Source organism: Chelonia mydas, chromosome 25, assembly GCF_015237465.2.
Source record: "Chelonia mydas isolate rCheMyd1 chromosome 25, rCheMyd1.pri.v2, whole genome shotgun sequence".
Taxonomy (NCBI): domain Eukaryota; kingdom Metazoa; phylum Chordata; order Testudines; family Cheloniidae; genus Chelonia; species Chelonia mydas.
The window spans coordinates 3,498,352-3,518,651 of record NC_057858.1 but is presented as its reverse complement, the minus strand read 5'-3'; the positions used below and the strand labels follow the sequence as shown (position 1 = coordinate 3,518,651).

At 59.1% G+C, this 20,300-nt stretch overlaps 2 protein-coding genes across 4 annotated transcripts in view; one reads left to right on the top strand and one right to left on the bottom strand.

Moving 5' to 3' along the window:
- The window catches only part of NFIC (nuclear factor I C), a 361,746-nt gene that overhangs the window by 274,459 nt on the left and 66,987 nt on the right, over positions 1-20,300 (top strand). The window lies entirely within an intron of this gene.
- LOC114021899 (GRAM domain-containing protein 2B) overlaps positions 1,246-20,300 on the bottom strand; it is a 30,945-nt gene continuing 11,890 nt past the window's right edge. For 2 of the 3 annotated variants that reach the window (XM_037885976.2, XM_037885977.2), the window contains exons 2-13: positions 16,526-16,663; positions 15,819-15,900; positions 10,206-10,275; positions 10,022-10,125; positions 8,905-9,003; positions 8,410-8,481; positions 7,867-7,941; positions 6,167-6,230; positions 5,642-5,698; positions 4,790-4,886; positions 4,130-4,237; positions 1,246-1,385 (exon numbers count right to left, since the gene is read on the bottom strand). In XM_037885976.2, the coding sequence (XP_037741904.1) occupies positions 1,370-1,385; positions 4,130-4,237; positions 4,790-4,886; positions 5,642-5,698; positions 6,167-6,230; positions 7,867-7,941; positions 8,410-8,481; positions 8,905-9,003; positions 10,022-10,125; positions 10,206-10,275; positions 15,819-15,900; positions 16,526-16,663 (982 nt within the window). In that variant the 3' untranslated portion in view covers positions 1,246-1,369. The remainder of the gene's footprint in view (positions 1,386-4,129; positions 4,238-4,789; positions 4,887-5,641; positions 5,699-6,166; positions 6,231-7,866; positions 7,942-8,409; positions 8,482-8,904; positions 9,004-10,021; positions 10,126-10,205; positions 10,276-15,818; positions 15,901-16,525; positions 16,664-20,300) is intronic. The other variant, XM_037885978.2, reaches the window with a different exon arrangement.

Here is a 20,300-nt window from a genome sequence, read left to right as displayed (position 1 = left end):
AGCGCTGGGCTGTAGGAAATGGCTCATCCTGCTGGTTGAACTCCAGGGGTAGGCACAGTGCCCGCATGGGCAGTGTCTGGCGTTGCCCAGCCTGGGGCACAGCCCTGTGGTGCTGCCCCAGACCCTCCCCAGGCACCACCTGGCTACCCGGACTCTGAGCGCTGGCCTGCAGCACTGGAGGAAGGGACGGTGCCAAGCTCAACGGAGAGCAGGGGAGGGGCTGGCTAGTCTGGCCCATGGGGACAGGGCGCGAGTGTGACCTGAATTCTCACCCCAGCCTGGGGCGGGTGGCACCAGCGGGTGGGTTTGGGCTCTTGTTCTGCTCTTGGAGCCGGCTGGGCACCGGGGTGCTGAGCTTGGTTCCTGAAGGAACGGGCGGGGGCCATATCCCCCGGGTTCAGTGCTATGACACGGACCCCCAGCCCCCTGCCTGTAACTGACCGGAACCCACGGGCCACACGCTGCCACTGTCCTCCCAGCAGCTGCAGGGGCTGTGACCAGCGGTGCTAGGGGACCCCCCCCCCCACAGCTGTAGCAGCAGCCCCATCTCCCCCAGGCCTGGCTGGGGCCCCTGGAGTCTGACAGCAGCAGCCCGTGCCCGAAGGGAGCCCCGCTGGAGCCCAGAGCGTCCCTGTGACACTCAGTGCTGGAGGAGTGAAACGCCATAGGGAGGTCAGCAGGAGGCTTGTCCTTGCCTCTGGGCCCGGCAGGCCAGCGCCCTCGCACAGCTGCTGCGACAGCCACGCAACTGCTCACTCGGGACAGGGCTCCCCTCCTGGCCCGGCTGGAGCTGTGATCTATGTTCTCACCAAGGGCCCCAGGCGGAAGCCAAAAACGCCCATTTCCTTTTTGGCACAAGGATGCAGCAGCTGGTTTTTCTGCCTCAGCTGAGGTTTGTGTGAAAGTTGCTTGCTCAGTGCAGTTCAATCCCTGCGCCCGGTACAGCTAAGGTTGCCAACCGTGTGGCTGAGTGGGAAGCCCGAGTGCAACGAAATCAGCTGCACCAGGGCTTCTGCAGGTTACTATGAAACGCAGCACAGGGGGGTCTTTAAAGCACAGCGTTGAAGCTCCCGACCACTCAGAAGGAGAAGTTCAACTTGTCCTCTGCATCCGCACTGCTCTGTCTGCATTTCAGCAGCGAGGAGTGGTTCCTGGTCCAGGCCTTGTTGGTTAATTTCCCTCCCCTGGTCTCCTTAAAAATCAGCCCCAGCTCTGCTGAGGGCAAGACACAGCTCAGGATGGGGGGGAGAGCTGATGCGTGGCCATGGGATTCCAGCCCATTTTTAAGGGTGGCATCTGCCAGCAGCAAGCCTGGTCCTTCGGGGGCACGAGGCTCTGGCGCTGAGTGCAGCCTGACTCCATCCTGGTTTCAGGTCGTCTTGTATCTTCACATAAACAAGAGAAAACTGGTTAAGCAAATGATCGGGGCAAATTACTACAGCTGTGGGGGGCAGCAACATTGTGAAAAGACAGGCTGGCTCAGAGGGCACCTGGCGTGGGTTCAACCCCTCCTCCGTAAACAAATGGAATCCCCCCAGTTACTGGGGGGCCAAGAGCTGAAACTGCAGCCGACTCCCCCTGGCAGGGGGTGGTAATGCCACCTTTCGTCCAGCTAACAAATCCCCCGGCAGGGTCCTGAGGCTGCGGCTGGAGAGTAACCCGAGGGCCAGCTGCGGACGAAGCATCCCGCTGGTGCCATGCCCGCAGCCCACGTGGGCCAGGGCTCCTGGTGCAGCCGAGCCTGCCAGCCTCGGGCTAGTGGCTGCTCACACGGTGCCACAAGTGGGCGGGCTGTGGTGGCTGCAGGGCCTCGGCCTCCCAGCCCACTGGGGATAACAGCCCGGTCACTTCCCGTCGCTCGCTGCTGACTAAATGGGGTGTAATGACTGCTCCAGTGACGACCCCAGCACCGATCACGGGCGCTGTCCTCAGTCCCACCCTGCCTGCCCCCCACAACCCGGAACTGCCATTGACCAAGGGGCTGGCTTGGGGGGTGATGAGTGCCCCCCTGGTTGGCATGGAGCTGGGGGGACAGCGCAGCAGGCCAGGAGCAGGTCCAGCCCCACCAGTGGGGGCTCTGGGTGCCCCCTCGCCTTTGTTTCCCTACACGGTGATCGGGCGCTAGCGAGGCAACCCCCCGTTAACCCCAAGCAGGTGGTGAATCGCACCCGGAGTGGGGGCCGTGGCTCTCTAGGAGGGGACGGGGAGGCAGAAAGCCAATTGCTCTGCAGCTGGGGCCTCCCCCCCCCCCCCCCCACACACACACCCCGTGTGAAATGAGCATAAAGGGAACAGCAGGAAAAGGCCAAGCGGCTCCACAGCCATGGGCCCAGAGCCAGGGACTTGACGCTCATTTCTGCCCGGTAAAGAACGAACGCAGCCTGCACAGCTCTGACAGGAGCATGGCTGCCTGCTGCGCCCCGGGCCTGGGAGCCCGGACTCCTGGGTTCCATGCCTGGCCCTGCACCCAGCGCCTGCCCTCCTAGGGCCAACAGCTGCAGGCTCCAGTGAGGCCTGCGTGCCTCGTACCTTGGCGCCCAGTGTCGGTCGGAGACCTGGGGCGGCTCCCTGCCCGTTTGCCTTTGCTGAGCCTCTGCCGAAAGCAGGGGTTAGCGCCCTGGGGAATCCTGCCTGCTGCCAGGGCTTCTGCACTCTCCCCCGTTCGTCCTGCCCCCCTCAGACGCTGGGCTGTGCACGCAGCCCCGCCGGGCTCCCTGCGGCACTGCCCTGGGCCTCGTGATGGTGGCTGGGGGTGTGACTGGGGGCTGTGTGTGTCCAATGGAGGCCCGCAGGAGCTGGCGGATGTGGGAATACAGCGCTGGGCTGGGGGAGCCCCCTCACCACTTCCTGGGGGCAAATCACTTAATCTCTGGGCCTCGGTTTCCTCATTTTCCCCTCCCCCTCCCTCATGGGGTCTGTGCCGGGCTGGGGGCCCCGCCCCGGTTCAGGGCCGAGGGCGATGGGGAGGAAGGGTGGCCACTGTTCCCTGCCAGGGCCAGGGCTGAGTTGTGGGCCTGTCCCCGGCTGGAGCTGCAGCCAGGTAGCAGGGCCCCAGCAGAGCTCCCAGCTGGGAGCAGGAGCCAGGCACGGGCAGGGGAGGCAGAGACGGGCTGGGCCGGGGGGAGGAATCCCCCCTGGTCTCTCCCAGCGAACCCCACTCAAGCAAGGGGCTCCCGTCTCTGGCAGCTGCTCCCCTCCCTGCCCCCGGGCCTGGAGGCCCAAGTCCCCAGCTGAGCGTGGAGGGCACATTCAGCAGGGAACCGCCGCGGTGACCGTGGGGCGGCCCCACCCCAGCAGCTCCTCCAGCGCGGCTGTACCGCCCCCAGCCCTTGCACACTCATCTCCTGGGTCTGTACAGCCCTGCCGGAGGACGGGGCTGGGGGCGGTGTCCGGCACAGCAGGAGGGCAGAGCCCCCCCGGTAACGCGGGCTGAGGCAGGGATGGGGAGAGCACTGGGGCCCCAGGCTGGGTGGGGAGAAGTCACGGGGGAAGGCCACGTGCCCCCCTTGGTGTCCCGCTTCCTTGGCTCGTCGGGGAATTGAGATTTGGCTGCGTGGACGTTACCGGCCCAGGACCCGAAGGCAAACAGAAAATGGCAGGCAGGCAGTTCCTCGCACGCCCCTTACTGCACGCCCAGGCTGCGTGCCACACACCAGCAGACACCCAGCCCTGCGGGGGGCAAAGGACTGAGGGGCTTTCACTGGAGCAGACACCGAGGAGTCCTTTGGCCCACCAGGATCTAGGCATTGCCTTCCCCAGCCCCCGAGCAAAGCCCCCTGCAAACGGTGCAGTGCCGCCCCTGGGGTCCAGCTGCCGTGGCTCTGGGGTGGGAGTCTTGACTTAAGGGCCCTGTGTTTTCCACCAGGGGGGCTGGGGGTCCCCCAACACGCCCAGCCAGTAGGGGCCGGCTGGCTGCTCTCTCTCCCCTTGTGCCAGGCCCAGCAGAGACACCCGAGAGACAGCAGCCACCCCTCAAACAGCCCGAAGAGGGGACGTGACCTGCCCAAGGGACCCAGGGTTTGGGGTCCCCACTGTTGCCCTGGACCATGGCTGGGAGTGGGGGCTGGGGCCCTCCCCGCTTGCTGGTTCTCTCTTCTCACAGCTCCCCCCGCGGGACCCTGCTACTCACTGGTGCTGCAGGTTGAGCTCTGGCCAGGCCCCCATTGACATCAGCTGCTGCTCCAGGGCCACGATCCTGAAGCCGATGTACCCCGAGGACAGCAGCAACACCACCACCCTGCGGGGAAGGCAATGTGAACAGAGAGAGCCGGGCCAGCTTGGCACACCGGGCAGGGGCATTCACCCTGGCGGAGCCGGGCTGACAAATAGCTGCTTAGTGCCTGGGCCCCAGGGCAGGCTGCCCACAGGAGCTGGGCTTAGCCAGAGTAGAATCGCAAACTCCAAGCTCTCGTGTGACGGCTGGGAGCCGCCGAGCTCCGGCTGGGAGCTGCTGGGTGTGGCACAGCCCGGCAGGGAGCTAGGGAATGCAGCAGGCTGCTGCCCCCAGGTGCCACGCACCCAGCGAGAGGGTCAGTCTATGCAAGGCACAGCAGGAGCCGGCAGCCAGGGCACCAGCCGGCCGGGGCTTCGGCGCACAGAACCGGAGACCGGCACATTCGGCCCCAGTGCCACATCTCCCCTGTGCCAGGAGCACCAGGCTGAGTCTGCGGGCACTGGAGCTAAGGGGGGGGCAGGCACTAGCATATGGTGCCCTGCTATGAGCGCTGCCCAGTGCCACACTCGAATAGGCCCTGTTGGTGCCCGCTGGGCTGACTGCCCCGGGACTCACAGCAGCAGGTAGATGAGGATGACGACGTTGAGGGTGCTCAGTTGCGCCCACCAGCCCCTGGGCGTCTTCTTCGTCTGCCTGCCTGGCCACGCCCCCTCTGCCGGGAAAAGGAGCCGTCACTGATGGGGGGAAGGCAGGGCTGTGGTCCTTAGCTACCCTGGGAGGGATCGGGGGGACCTGCCACTGCACAGCCCCCCAGGACTGCCAGCCCCCCTCAGAAGCCTGCATAGCAGCCACCCTCTGCAGCCAGGAGATGACCCCTCCAGGGACTGGCTTCCCTGCCTGGTGCCTGGTGCCTGGTGTGTGTAACGGGTGGCAGCCAAGGGAGCTGCAGGACAGCCTGCGCCAGGTCCATGCCAAGCGCCTGCAGAGGGGCCAGCTGGCCCAGCTCTGCCCCCGGTGTCAGTCTGGGGTGACTGCAGTGAGGCCAGCCTGGTCAGACTCGCCCTGACCCTGCAGCAGGGCTGGCGAGGAGGCGATGTGCCAATGCCCTGGCAGCAAACACCACAACAGCAGCTCTTTGCCCTATGGGCAGAGGTGTAGCTGGGAGGCACATCTGGGGCCTGCTAGGACCAGCTGGAATGGGGGCTCAGCAGCCAAGGGATGCCAGCTACCTCCCTTCCCAGCTGCCCAAAGCTATAAGGGACACACCTGTCACAATGTCCTGAGTGGCTGCAGACGGATGCCTGTTGACATGTGCCCGGGATGGCCACCGGGGAGGGCCCATGGAACCACCTTAGCTCTGCATCGGGGCACAGTGCCCACAGGAGAGCAGGCACAGGGGCTCCTGCCTGGGCACCCCCACCCTGAGCTAATCCAGTGACCCTGAGTGGGCCTGAGGGATCCACTCACCTTTGCTCGGCACTGCCATCTCCTCACCCTCTCTGCTCTGCTTCGGGCCCAGCCCGTCTGCACACACAATAGGATACCCAGTCACTTGGCGCTGCCTGTGCCCAGCCAGGTGTCAGGCTCCCGTGTGCCGCCCCCAGGGAGGTTGGGGGGCTGTGGCTTGTGGGCCGGGCATGGTGTGTTCTGTCTGCCTTGGGGGGTTCTTGTGTCCCAGACAGGGCAGGAGATTGGGGCCACAGTGCCAGCCGTCACCAGCGCCGCCCCGCCATGGTGCTGGAAGGGGCTGAGTGGAGGCTGGTCAAACTCATTCCACCTAATACGAGCGGCTGTCACTGGAGCCATGCTCCTAGCCGGACGCTGTGACACTCAGAGGCAGGCCGAGGGCGCAGGATGCTGACTGGAACGGAAGAGAAAGGAGGCCCCTAGGGAGCTCCTCGCTGCACGCTCATTTGCACGTGGGCTGCTGAGTGTGCGAGGGCTGCGGGGCCAGGCTCTGGGCAGGGGGCGCGGCTGAGGGCCCTGACTCACCTTGCTGGTCCAGGAGGCCGTCAGACTCGGGTGGGTTCAGCTCCAGGTCCGACTGGCTCGAGGTCTGAAAGGAGAAAAGCTGCAGGTCACAAAAGGGGCCCCAGGCTCCCTCCCCACTGCTCGCTGGTCTCTGCCTCCTCCTGCCATCTCACCAGCCCCAGCCCTAACCTGCTCCCGAGTCGCAGCACCGCTCAGGGCCGGCTGCTCAGAGCAGTTAGACGCCCAAGTCCTCACTCTCTGGCCCCACGGAGGTGCACAGAACTCCTGCCTCACCCTGCCGGTGCCTAGCCTCCCTTAGCACCTCAACTTGCCGGACAAAATTCCCTCGGCACCTAAGTTCCTGGGCCTGGGCACCGCTGCCTCCCTGTGGGCACCTGGATTCCCGCCTCCTGCCTGCACCCCGGAGCGAGTCACAAACCCAGGGGCAGCGGGCGTCTGGCGGGGCCCAGTCAGTGGCGTGTTTGGGGGCCCAGGCCCCACTCAAAGCTGCTGCCACCCACCTTAGCCATTAGCCCGGGGGTCAGAGCTCCCTGATAGGATGCGGGGGAGCCCCAGGTTCAGTTCCCCCATCTCTGGCCGAGGGGCAGACAGAATCTGAGGAGGGGTCTCGACCCACTGAGCTAGGGGGCAGTCTCACATGGGTTGAAATGCAGCCCCCAGTCCTGGGCAGCCCCCGTCCAGCAGCTCCGCCAAGGCTCCCCCCAGCCGGGGCGGCTTCTGAGCCACTCGCGCTGCTCCTGGCGCTCGTGTCTAAGCCGGGCCCTGCCGCGCCCCTCAGGCAGGGCCCTAGTCCGATAACAAGCATGAGGCCAGCTCGCAGCTCCGGGCCAATCAAACCCAGGGTGGGGGTGATTCATGCCCTGTGATCTGGCTGGGATTGCCAAGGGCTTTGTGGCGAAGGGCAGGGGTGCCAGAGCCCTGGGTTACACTGGGCAGGGGGCTGCTGAAAACAATGGGGCCCCTGCTGCATTCAGAAGTGCCCTGCTCAGTGTGCTCCCCGAGCGCTTTGCAAAGACACTGGCAGTGCCAACGGGTTTAAGTGGCAAAGGAGAAGCCTCGGCTTAGAGATCCCCAAGGCAGGGAGGGAGGGGCCGCTGAGGAGCAGGGGGCCAGCTCGGGGGTCTGGCTCAGCCTGGGGCTTGGATTCAGAGCCCCTCCCGCTCCTGGGAGTCTAGAACCGGGGTTGGGCTTTGCCCACAGTTCCATGTGCCCTGGGTTCACAGGTCCCAGCTCCAGCTGCCCCACAGGGAGTGTCTGACTGGGGCAGCCTGGCAGAGAGCGGCAGAAGGGGGCACAGAGAAGCCCCAGACAGGCAGGATTGCTGGCCCGCAAGCCACCTCCACCCAGACCAGACAACACGAGTTCTGGGAAAGCCCAAGCCTCTGGAGCTGGGCAGCAGCCGGGTGACCAAGGGCACGTCCAAGCCACCAGGGTGCCCAGGCAGGTGTGTTCCTGCGCACACAGGGCTTAAAGAGTCACCCCCACCCTCTTTGTGACCTGGCAGCATGGCGCCAAGTGGGCACTGGGCCGCCTGGCAGCGCAGGCCCAGCCTCGGACCGCGCAGAGCCCCGGGCGCTGTTGGGGCCTCGGGGCAGCTGGCCCAGCTCTCAGGAATCTCCATGGTTTGCTAACAGCGGCACCAGCCCCTCTGCCCTGCTGCCCACAGTCTGTGCCACCAGCCGGGGAGTCGGGGACCTTACCAGAGACTTCTCGCAGAGCTGCTCGGAGCTGTTGTTGGCGGGCGAGGCCAGGGGGCTGGTGCTCGTGCTCCCGTCCTGGACAAGAACAATGAGGAGAGTGAGCCCCCGGCAGGCAGCAGAGCCTGCTAGACGCTGGCCAGCCCAGCCCTGTGGGGCACAGTGCACAGGCAGGCCAGGAGACGGAGGCTTCCCCTGACCTGGGGGACGGCTCCCAGGCACAAGCAGGCCCAGGATCGGTCACCTCTGGGACCTTCTTCCTCAGCGTGTAATTAGCTTGACTCGCTCCCTCCGGTCTGGAGCACAGGGGCCAGGGGCAGGAACGAGGGGCATCAGCCCAGTGCGTGGGGGGGGGGGGGGGGGGGGGAAGGTCTGGCATGGCCGTGCGGACTGAGGGGCACAGACAGAGCTGCAAGAGTAAGGGGAGCCTGGGATGGACTAGCTGGGGATCAGGATGGGGGGGCATTAGCAGATGGGCATTAGCATTTCAGCCCCTTCAGCCAGAGACACGGGAGAACAGGCACAAAAGCCTGGCACAGTCCCCACCTGCAGGTGTTTGCAGACCGATCGCAGCAGCTGGTACGTGGCCTCCCGGGTCCGCATCGAGACAAAGAGAAACTGCAGGAGGAGAGAGGGAGAAGGGATTGGCCTGATTCCCGGGGAGTGCACAGCCGCAGCGTCCACCCTCCCACCACTCCCGTGCCCACCCCACCCATGCTGGGAGCTGGTTCCCCACCCATGTGGCTGTCTCTATCCCAGGCTGGTCAGAGGAGCTCGCTTGTCCACCCTGCCCATCAGTTCATCCCTCCAGCCTCTCACCACTACCGATGCTTTTCACTGCACTCCCCCCATCCTCAGTGGGGTTCGTCCTGCTCCTGGTGCCATGGGCAGGGGGGCACTGCATGATCTGCCCTGTGCTTGGGACTCGCTCTGCTCCCGGTGCCAAGTGGGGGAAGGCACCGCATGGGCTACCCCGGGCTCACTCAGCTCCCGGTGCTGTGGGTGGGTAGATGCACCATGTGCCTTGCCCTCTGCTCGCACCTTCTCACCCTCCACGGTCCGAATGCTGAGGGCGTTGGGCACCAGCAGCGCCGTGTTGGCCTTCTTGAGGATGGCGATGGAGGAGACGGGGATCACCACCTGCAGGGCGAGAGGGGTCCAGTGGGTGATGGGCCCATCGCTCATGGCATCACGCCTGCTCTGGGAGGGGCGAGGCCCCAAGGCCAGGGACATGCCCCTAATTGCTTCGGTCCCCAGGACCCAGGGCAGATGGGGTGTTGCACCCCACGGCGGCAGAGACAGGAGCTAGGAGCCGCTGGGGTGCCAGAGCGGCGAGGGTGGGGTCAGGCACGTGGGGGTGGGGATTGCCTCCTCCAGCTGTGCCCCGAGGGCTGAGCCATTGACCCATGGTCCCTGCAGGAGTCCCTGACATAGACCCCCCGGGGGCCTCCTCAGCCTCTGACACCAACAGCTAACCTGGGTGCCTGGCAGCCACTGGCATCCCATGCCAACACCAGCCAGCCCCATAGGCCTGATGGGGGGCACTCCTTGACCTCCAGCCAGGTCCTGAGCCCCTGGCCCGGGCATTGGTGCCAGGCCTGGGGCAGCTCCACAGAAGGCCGGCTACGGCTCAGTAAGGCTGCCTGGCACCTGTGCCAGGGTGGAAGCTCAGAGGGCAGCTGTAGAGAGCCCAGAGGAGCCGGCGCGTGGGGCCCAGCTGGGGTGGCCGATGGTGAGCAAACCCGCTGCTGGGCTGGCTTCCCTGGGGGAGGGGAGCGCTGCCCTCGGGGGCTAGAGGGAGAGGAGATAAAACATGCACACAGACACCCCCACCCCACACATTGCCCCCCCACACCAACCACACATCCCAGCCCCCTGCCCCCTACATGCATCCCACCCACCCCCTCCCCCAGCCCACCTCCCCTCCCCCACACACCCCCACCCACTCCCCATCCCATCTCCCCTCCCCCCCACACCTCCACCCCATCCTCCCTCCCCTCCCTCACACAAACCACACATCCCAGCCCCCTGCCCCCTATATGCATCCCACCCACCCCTTCCCCCACACAACCCACACATCCCATGCTTGTCCCCCTTTCCCCTCCCCCCACCCATGCTACCAGCCCACGTGAGCCACCGTGGGGCGCAGGGGCCCTACCTTGACGTCCCGGAGCAGCATGCTGCAGTGGAAGCAGATGTAGTTCTGGGAGACGTAGAGGCGCCCGTGATAGGGGACTTCCCTCTGCCAGGCACAGGAGACACCTGTGGGTGAGGGGCAGAGAGGCGGGTGAGTGGGCAAGGCATGGGGGGGCAGGCGGGCGGCTGGGGGGAACGGCACTCACTGTCCAGTAGGGACTCCTCCTCGGGCATCTCCTTGAAGGCCTTGTGGTAGCTCGCCAGGCGCTTGGCTAACTGGGGAGGGAACAGGGGCAGTGTCAGTCCTGGAGAACAAGCCCTCCCCCCCCGCCCTGCCTCCCCCCAACGGGCCCGGGGGTCTGCTGGGGCTGGCAGCAGCTTGGGGCCAGTTCAGAACCCCCATGCTGGGCACCATCCCAAGGACTATCAGCCAACCTTGAGATGTGCCCTGACACTAGGACGGGCCCCCCGGATCCCATGCGGTGGGGGGGGGCAGGGAGGAGGCACACGCGGGACCTGATGGAGGCTGTGGGCACACGGGGTCTTGTCCCAGATCTCCCCCTGGCTGGCTGGGGGGATGGGTACACCGGGACCTGCCCAACGCTGCCAACCCCTGTCCAGGAGAGCCGGCTCTCCAGCAGCTGGCACAGCCCAGTGCTAATGCCAGGTACCCTGGCAAATGGACGGTGCCAACCCCTCACCCAGCGACCCATCCTAATACCCCTCATACGGGCATCCCACCCCCCCGCAGGTATCCTAACTCCACCCCCAGCACGCACCCCACCCCCTGCCCTGGCACTCCTCTCAACCCCCCTGGTATCCCAAACCCACCCCCTGCACCCATCCTAAACCACAGTGCCCATTTTCCCATCATTCCTGGGGAAGAAAACTATTAGAGCCTCCCCTGGGATAGTGCTTGGGGTGTGCTATAGACCACCGGGATCTAATTTGGATATGGATAGAGCCCTTTTTAATGTTTTTAATGAAGTAAATACTAATGGGAACTGTGTGATCATGGGAGACTTTAACTTCCCAGATATAGACTGGAGGACGAGTACTAGTAATAACAATAGGGCTCAGATTTTCCTAGATGCGATAGCTGATGGATTCCTTCATCAAGTAGTTGCTGAACCGACTAGAGGGGATGCCATCTTAGATTTGGTTTGGTGAGTAGTGAGGACCTCATGGAAGAAATGGTTGTAGGGGACAATCTTGGCTCAAGTGATCATGAGCTAATTCAGTTCAAACTGAATGGAAGGATTAACAAAAATAAATCTGCAACTAGGGTTTTTGATTTCAAAAGGGCTGACTTTCAAAAATTAAGGATATTAGTTAGAAAAGTGGATTGGACTGAACAATTTATGGATCTAAAGGCAGAGGACGCCTGGGATTATTTTAAATCAAAGCTGCAGAAGCTATCGGAAGGCTGCATCCCAAGAAAGGGGAAAAAACTCATAGGCAGGAGTTGTAGACCAAGCCAGATGAGCAAGCATCTCGGAGAGGTGATTGAGAAAAAGCAGAAAGCCTACAGGGAGTGGAAGAAGGGAGGGATCAGCAAGGAAAGCTACCTTATTGAGATCAGAACATGTAGGGATAAAGTGAGACAGGCCAAAAGTCAAGTAGAGTTGGACCTTGCAAAGGGAATTAAAACCAATAGTAAAAGGCTCTATAGCCATATAAATAAGAAGAAAACAAAGAAAGAAGAGGTGGGACCGCGAAACACTGAGGATGGAGTGGAGGTCAATGATAATCTAGGCATGGCCCAATATCTAAACAAATACTTTGCCTCAGTCTTTAATAAGACTAAAGAGGATCTTAGGGATAATGGTAGTGTGACGAAGTGAGACTGTTCTTAATAAGAAAAGGAGTACTTGTGGCACCTTAGAGACTAACCAATTTATTTGAGCATGAGCTTTCGTGAGCTACAGCTCACTTCATCGGATGATACTGTGGAAACTGCAGAAGACATTATATACACAGAGACCATGAAACAATACCTCCTCCCACCCCACTCTCCTGCTGGTAATAGCTTATCTAAAGTGATCATCAAGTTGGGCCATTTCCAGCACAAATCCAGGTTTTCTCACCCTCCGCCCCCCCCACCCCCCACACACAAACTCACTCTCCTGCTGGTAATAGCCCATCCAAAGTGACCACTCTCTTCACAATGTGTATGATAATCAAGGTGGGGCCATTTCCTGCACAAATCCAGGTTCTCTCACCCCCTCACCCCCCTCCAAAAACCACACACACAAACTCACTCTCCTGCTGGTAATAGCCTATCCAAAGTGACCACTCTCCTTACAACGTGCATGAAAATCAAGGCGGGCCATTTCCAGCACAAATACAGGTTTTCTCACCCCCCCCCCTTTTTTTTTTCCCCCAAAAAACACACACACACAAACTCACTCTCCTGCTGGTAATAGCTCATCCGAAGTGACCACTCCCCCTACAATGTGCATGATAATCAAGGTGGGCCATTTCCAGCACAAATCCAGGTTTTCTCACCCCCCCCCCCCCCCACAAACTCACTCTCCTGCTGGCAATAGCTCATCCAAACTGACCACTCTCCCCACACTGTGCATGACAATCAAGGTGGGCCATTTCCAGCATAAATCCAAGTTTAACCAGAACGTCGGGGGGGGGGGGGGGTAGGAAAAAACAAGGGGAGACAGGCTACCTTGCATAATGACTTAGCCACTCCCAGTCTCTATCCAAGCCTAAATTAATAGTATCCAATTTGCAAATGAATTCCAATTCAGCAGTTTCTCGCTGGAGTCTGGATTTGAAGTTTTTTTGTTGTAAGATAGCGACCTTCATGTCTGTGATTGTGTGACCAGAGAGATTGAAGTGTTCTCCGGCTGGTTTATGAATGTTATAATTCTTGACATCTGATTTGTGTCCATTTACTCTTTTACGTAGAGACTGTCCAGTTTGACCAATGTACATGGCAGAGGGGCATTGCTGGCACATGATGGCATATATCACATTGGTGGATGTGCAGGTGAACGAGCCTCTGATGGTGTGGCTGATGTTATTAGGCAAATGTTATTTGCAAATTGGATACTACTAATTTAGGCTTAAATAGAGACTGGGAGTGGCTAAGTCATTATGCAAGGTAGCCTATTTCCCCTTGTTTTTTCCTATCTCCCCCCCCCCCCCCCCCCCCGACGTTCTGGTTAAACTTGGATTTATGCTGGAAATGGCCCACCTTGATTGTCATGCACAGTGTGGGGAGAGTGGTCAGTTTGGATGAGCTATTGCCAGCGGGAGAGTGAGTTTGTGTGTGTGGGGGGGGGGAGGGGGTGAGAAAACCTGTATTTGTGCTGGAAATGGCCCACCTTGATTATCATGCACATTGTAGGGAGAGTGGTCACTTTGGATGAGCTATTACCAGCAGGAGAGTGAGTTTTTGTGTGTATGGGGGTGGCTTCGTAGGGAGCAGTTCCAGAGTATCGCTCAGGGACTCTGTGACAGAATCATAGAATAGAATATCAGGGTTGGAAGGGACCTCAGGAGGTCATCTAGTCCAACCCCCTGCTCAAAGCAGGACCAAGTCCCAGTTAAATCATCCCAGCCAGGGCTTTGTCAATGTACATGTACAGGTAGCATGACAAATGGGAATGAGGAAATGGAGGTAGATATTACCATATCTGAGGTAGAAGCGAAACTCAAACAGCTTAATGGGACTAAATCAGGCGGCCCAGATAATCTTCATCCAAGAATATTAAAGGAATTGGCACATGAAATTGCAAGCCCATTAGCAAGAATTTTTAATGAATCTGTAAACTCAGGGGTTGTACCATATGACTGGAGAATTGCTAACATAGTTCCTATTTTTAAGAAAGGGAAAAAATATGATCCAGGTAACTACAGGCCTGTTAGTTTGACATCTGTAATATGCAAGGTCTTGGACAAAATTTTGAAGGAGAAGGTAGTTAAGGACATTGAAGTCAATGGTAAATGGGACAAAATACAACATGGTTTTACAAAAGGTAGATCGTGACAAACCAACCTGATCTCCTTCTTTGAGAAAGTAACAGATTTTTTAGACAAAGGAAACGCAGCGGATCTAATTTACCTAGATTTCAGTAAGGTGTTTGATACGGTGCCACATGGGGAATTATTAGTTAAATTGGATAAGATGGGGATCAATATGAACATTGAAAGGTGGATAAGGAATTGGTTAAAGGGGAGACTACAACGGGTCCTACTGAAAGGTGAACTGTCAGGCTGGAGGGAGGTTACCAGTGGAGTTCCTCAAGGATCGGTTTTGGAACCAATCTTATTTAATCTTTTTATTACTGACCTCCGCACAAGAAGTGGGAGTGTGCTAATAAAGTTTGCAGATGATACAAAGCTGGGAGGTATTGCCAATTTAGAGAAGGACAGGGATATCCTACAGGAGGATCTGGATGACCTTGTAAACTGGAGTAATGGTAATAGGATGAAATTTAATAGTGAGAAGTGTAAAGTCATGCATTTAGGGATTAATAACAAGAATTTTAGTTATAAGCTGGGGACGCATCAATTGGAAGTAACGGAGGAGGAGAAGGACCTTGGAGTATTGGTTGATCATAGGATGATTATGAGCCGCCAATGTGATATGGCCGTGAAAAAAGCTAATGCGGTCTTGGGATGCATCAGGAGAGGTATTTCCGGTAGGGATAAGGAGGGTTTAGTACCGTTATACAAGGCACTGGTGAGACCTCATCTGGAATACTGTCTGCAGTTCTGGTCTCCCATGTTTAAGAAGGATGAATTCAAACTGGAACAGGTACAGAGAAGGGCTACTAGGATGATCCGAGGAATGGAAAACTTGTCTTATGAAAGGAGACTCAAGGAGCTTGGCTTGTTTAGCCTAACTAAAAGAAGGTTGAGGGGAGATAGGATTGCTCTGTATAAATATATCAGAGGGATAAATACCAGAGAGGGAGAGGAATTATTTAAGCTCAGTACCAATGTGGACACAAGAACAAATGGATATAAACTGGCCACCAGGAAGTTTAGACTTGAAATTAGACGAAGGTTTCTAACCATCAGAGGAGTGAAGTTTTGGAATAGCCTTCCAAGGGAAGCAGTGGGGGCAAAAGATCTATTTGGCTTTAAGATTAAACTCGATAAGTTTATGGAGGAGATGGTATGATGGGATAACGTGGTTTTGGTAATTAAATATTCATGGTAAATAGGCCCAATGGCCTGTGATGGGATATTAGATGGGGTGGGATCTGAGTTACCCAGGAAAGAATTTTCTGTAGTATCTGGCTGATGAATCTTGCCCACATGCTCAGGGTTTAGCTGATCACCATATTTGGGGTCAGAAAGGAATTTTCTTCCAGGGCAGATTGGAAGAGGCCCTGGAGGTTTTTCGCCTTCCTCTGTAGCATGGGGCACGGGTCACTTGCTGGAGGATTCTCTGCTCCTTGAAGTCTTTAAACCATGATTTGAGGACTTCAATAGCACAGATATAGGTGTGAGGTTTATTGCAGGAGTGGGTGGGTGAGATTCTGTGGCCTGCGTTGCGCAGGAGGTCAGACTAGGTGATCATAATGGTCCCTTCTGACCTAAATATCTATGAATCTATGAATCCCAATCCCCATCCCCACACAGAGCCCAACCCCCCAGCACCCATCCCAACCCCCCTGCCGCAGGTATCCCAACCCCACCCCCAGCACCCATCCCAACCCCCCTGATATTCCACCCCCCCAGCATCCATCCTAAACCCTGGTTGCCATCCCAACCCCCAACCCCACAGGGATCCCGACCCCCAGAGTCCATCCCCACCCCCCGCGCCCCATGCCAGCTTCGGGGGGACTTACAGAGGACGAGGTGGCCCTCTGCCTGCTCAGAGCCGGCTCCTGTTCAGTCTCTTTGGAGAAAGACAGGTCATAGGTCTTTGATCTGAAATGCACCAGAGGCCAAAAGTTAGAGAGGCAGAGCCCTGGGCGGGGGGAGAGTCCCCACAGGGCAGGGCTGGCCTCAGGGGGCAGGCAGGTGTCCGCAGGGTGACCAGGTGTCCAGTTTTAGACTGGAATACCCAATCGAAAAGGGACCCTGGTGGCTCCGGTCAGCACCACCAACCAGGCCAGTAAAAGACCGGTTGGCGGTGCTGCGGGGCTAAGGCAGGTTAGTCCCTACCTGTCCTGGCTCTGCCCTGTGCCCCGGAAGCGGGCAGGAGGTCCAGCTCCTAGGCAGGGGGGCCACAGGGCTCCGCGCGCTGCCGCTGCCCAGAGCACCGGCTCCACACTCCCATTGGCCGGGAGGGGCACCGGGGAAGGGGCGGGGCCTCGGGGAAGGGGCAGGGTTAGGGTGTTCGGTTTTGTGTGATTAGAAAGTTGGCAACCCTAGCAGCACAGGGAGGCACTGAGGATGGTCTGGGTGGGAGGGGGGTTGCACTGTGACGGTGCGGCTTTCCAGGGCAGTGTAGCTCACCTGGGCCCACGTGTGCGGAGCCTGAGAAGGGAATTTCGGGGGTGGTGGGGGCTTGTTCTTGGGGAAGGTCCCTGGGGGAGGGGCAGGGCCTCACCTAGAGAGGCTGGGGTGCTTCCTTGGCCGGGGGACATCGCTCCCCGTCTCCTCCAGGCTCTGCCACTTCTTCAGCTCCAGCATCTTCTTCTTGCTCTTCTTGAGTTTCCCAGAGCTGGCGGCAGGGTCAGCCAGGCCGCTGGAGAGGGCAGAGAGCAGGGTGGGGTGACAGGCGCCCCCAGCAAGGAGCCTCATTCCTGCCCCCTCATCTCCCCAAGATGGAGGGGTGGGGGGGGGGGGATTCCATTTTCCGGCTCACCTAGTGCCCCAGCTGGCAGCTACCGTCCGTGCAGACTGCCCACCCCCTGCCATCACTCCCGGGGTCCCTGCTGTGACACGGGTGCGATTCCTTCCTGGCCGATGGCCATCCCCGCCCTCCCCAGCCAGCCCCACTCCGATGTACCGGCTGTTTTCTCCCACAGGCAATGGTGGTGCTGCCCCACATGTCTCTGGAGTTTCTCCATGGCTGAGTGATGCCCGCTGGCTCCCTGCCCTCTCTGCCCCCCCTCCCCGGGTCTGGGGGGTCTTTACAGTTGAGTCCCCGGGGAAGAGTTTCTGTGGCTGATCTTAATGGGGAGGGGGCAGGGCTCTCTTCACAGCACAGCCAGCCTGGGGGGCTGCAGCGGGTGGGGTGGGTCCCTGCTCTCCAGTACCCAGCTGCACCTCCTCTAGGACTCGTACCCCCCCTGCCATGGACCGTGGCAAGGCCTTTCCATGGCCAGGTGCAGAATGCGACCTGGTCCCGTTTCTGATGTCCTCCACCCTCCCTTGGTCCCAGACAGGCCGATCAGATGGCCCCGGGGGCAGGGTGGAGTGAGGCACACCCCTGCTGAAAAGCCAGATTCACAGACACAGCAAAGGGGGGAGGGGAACAGAGCAAAAGGGCCAACAAGCTGCGTACAATCCCACGGCCAAGAGAGGACAGCGTCAAACGGCCCCAATCCCAGTGCTACTGCCACTCAGCTGGGCCCAGCCGAGTCTCGGCCCTCCACAATCTGCACACGAGCTGTATGAGCTTCTCCGTCTCCTGCTTCTCCGCAGAGGGAGGCTGCTGTGAGATCTCACAGAGCACGTCCCATCAGCAGATCCCGAAAGCGCTTTGCATAGGAGAGCAGTATCATTACCCCCATTTTACAGATGGGAAAACTGAGGCACAGGGAGAGGTGGTGACCTGTCCAAGGTCACCCAGCAGGCCAATGGCAGAGCTAGGAGTAGAACCCAGGTGTCCTGACGCTGACTCCAGTTCCCTATCAGCCCAACCACACTGCATCGGCAGATTCCATCCTCCCAGCACAGCACCAATTAGCGTCAGCGGTGATCAAACCGCCAACCGGCGGAACAAAAGCACAAAGTCCATCTTTCTGTCTTTTCATTATTTTTTTTAAAGGAGTTTATTCATTTACTTGCTAACTCACAACACGTAATCACTGGCAACAAGCGTCCCTCCCATTAGGGCAGGGGTGGCCAACCTGTGGCTTCGGAGCCACGTGCGGCTCCTTGTCTAGGCACCGACTCCAGGGCTGGAGCGACAGGTGCCAACTTTCCCATGTGCGGAGGGGGGCTCACTGCTCAACCCCTGGCTCTGCCACAGGCCCTGTCCCTACTCCACCCCTTCCCCACCCCTCCCCTGAGCCTGCCGTGCCCTCGCTCCTCCCCCCCAGAGCCTCCTGCATGCCACGAAACAGCTGATCGGGAGGTGTGGGGAGGCGCTGATCCGTGGGGCTGCCGGGGGCTGGGAGGCGCTGGGAGTGGGGGGAGCTGATGGGGGGCTGCTGACATATTCCTGTGGCCCTTTGGCAATGTCCATTGGTAAATTCTGGCTCCTTCTCAGGCTCAGGTTGGCCACTCCTGCCTTAGGGGAATTAACAAGGTTTGGCTGTAATTAGCTGGAAGTTAATAATACTGTGTTGATTCAGTGCAAGATTAGTTTCAGTTTGTGTAATACCCTGAATGTCAGAAGGTAACAGCATCGGGGCAGATTCTAAAGCCCTGACCCAGAGCAATGGAACTGGAGGGTTCTCAGTAGATTATGGAGCCTTTGATTTTTGCTTCCTAAGGCAAAAGAGAGATAAACCCTCATGCTTCAGGGCATGGCATGACCTGACCTTGAATCATGGGGGTCAGGAGGGAACTTCCCCTGGGGGAATGTTATCTCATCACTGCAGGGATTCTTGCAATTTCCTCTAAAGCAGCTGGAACTGGTCACTGTCGGAGACGGGATACTGGGCGTGATCTCCCCTTGAAGTCAAAGGGAATTTTGCCTGTGCAAGGACTGCAAGGGTGGCCCAACCTGCCTTTACCTTCCTAATGAGGTTTGCAAACACCAATCAATTCATTCTCACAACCCTTTCCATGCAGTAAGGGATGTTCTCCCCCGTATACACACAGCTGGGCAGGGGATCTGAGCAATTCCTGGCCTCCAGCCCAGTGGCCAGACCTGTCACCCCTCCCAGCTCCCTCTCACAGAAACAAATGACCCAGACAGGAGTTTGCCCCGTGCGCGGTTGTGTTCAGAGCGGGTTAAATCAGGGAGAAGACTGCATTGTGGAATTGTTCCCTTCCCACTGCCTCTCGCCCTGTGACAGCCTCCTTTGCCTTTAACATCAGATTAACCTCTTCCCCCCACCCTCACAAAACCCTGAACAGCATGAGGTCTGGAGCCTGGGTAATGGGGTGCCCTGTGCTGCCGGGGGGCGGGGAGGAGGAGAGAGCTGGGTTTCCTGCAGCACTGAATAAGCATGTCTTTTCTGTTTGAGCTCTTCATCCCCTCAATCTCCCCAAGCTCGGGCCCATGTGGGGTGCACAGCATCCTGTGTCAGTGGGGACTTGGGGGTGATCAGCATCTCCCAGGATCAGGCCCATTGAGATGAGGGAACCTCTGGCTGTTCAACCCTGACCATTCCTGCTGCTGCTCTGAGCCCTGCGACACTGCCTGGGAACTCAGGCTTCCAGGCCTCCTGTTGGCACCAGCACGCAGTGGGAATAGGGAGGCAACATGGGGAAGTTGAGTCCAGTGGCTAGGGTGCGAGCCTGAGACTTTAAAAATCTGAGTTCAGTTCCCAGCTCTGCCACAAGCTTCCTGTGTGCCCCTGGGCATGTCACTTAGCCTGTCTGTGCCTCACGTCCCGCTCTGGACAATGGAGAGACTAATCCGGCCCAGCCTCGCAGGGGTGCCTGCTGGTGCTAAAACCCTTGCGGGGAATCCCACAGTCAAAAGCCCTGAGCTCTTTAAAATGACTGTGCTGGTTTCCACGGGCATCCTCCCCTCTAGGGCAACACTACACCCCACACGCAGGCATCGCGAAGGCATAACGGTACCCTGAGCACATGCCAACCAGCCGCAGCTCAGTCAGTCCACAGCTCTGTCCAAACACCCATCTGGGGCCTGATAGAAACATCCCAGTGTCGTCAAACATGAAAAGAAAAAGAGCTGCCCATTACCCATCCCAGCCTGACCTCTCCTCCTCACCACAGTCAAAGGCCCTGCCGGAGTATTTATAGCTCTGTGTTAGCGCAGGCCTCTTTGGACAGCGTGGGATTTTATGGGTAAGAGCAGAGGATGGCGAGCCAGGACTCCTGGGTTCTGTTCCCAGGTCTGGCAGGGCAGCCTGTTAATTAGAGAGCGGACTTGGGGACGGAATCCCTAGATTGCCAGCTCTGGGAGGAAAAGTTACCTAGTGGTTAGAGTGAACAGAGTGGCGTGGGGGAGAGGACTCCTGCGTTCGAGTCTCAGCCGTGACACTGGTTTGCCATATGGCTCAGCTTCCCGCATCGCT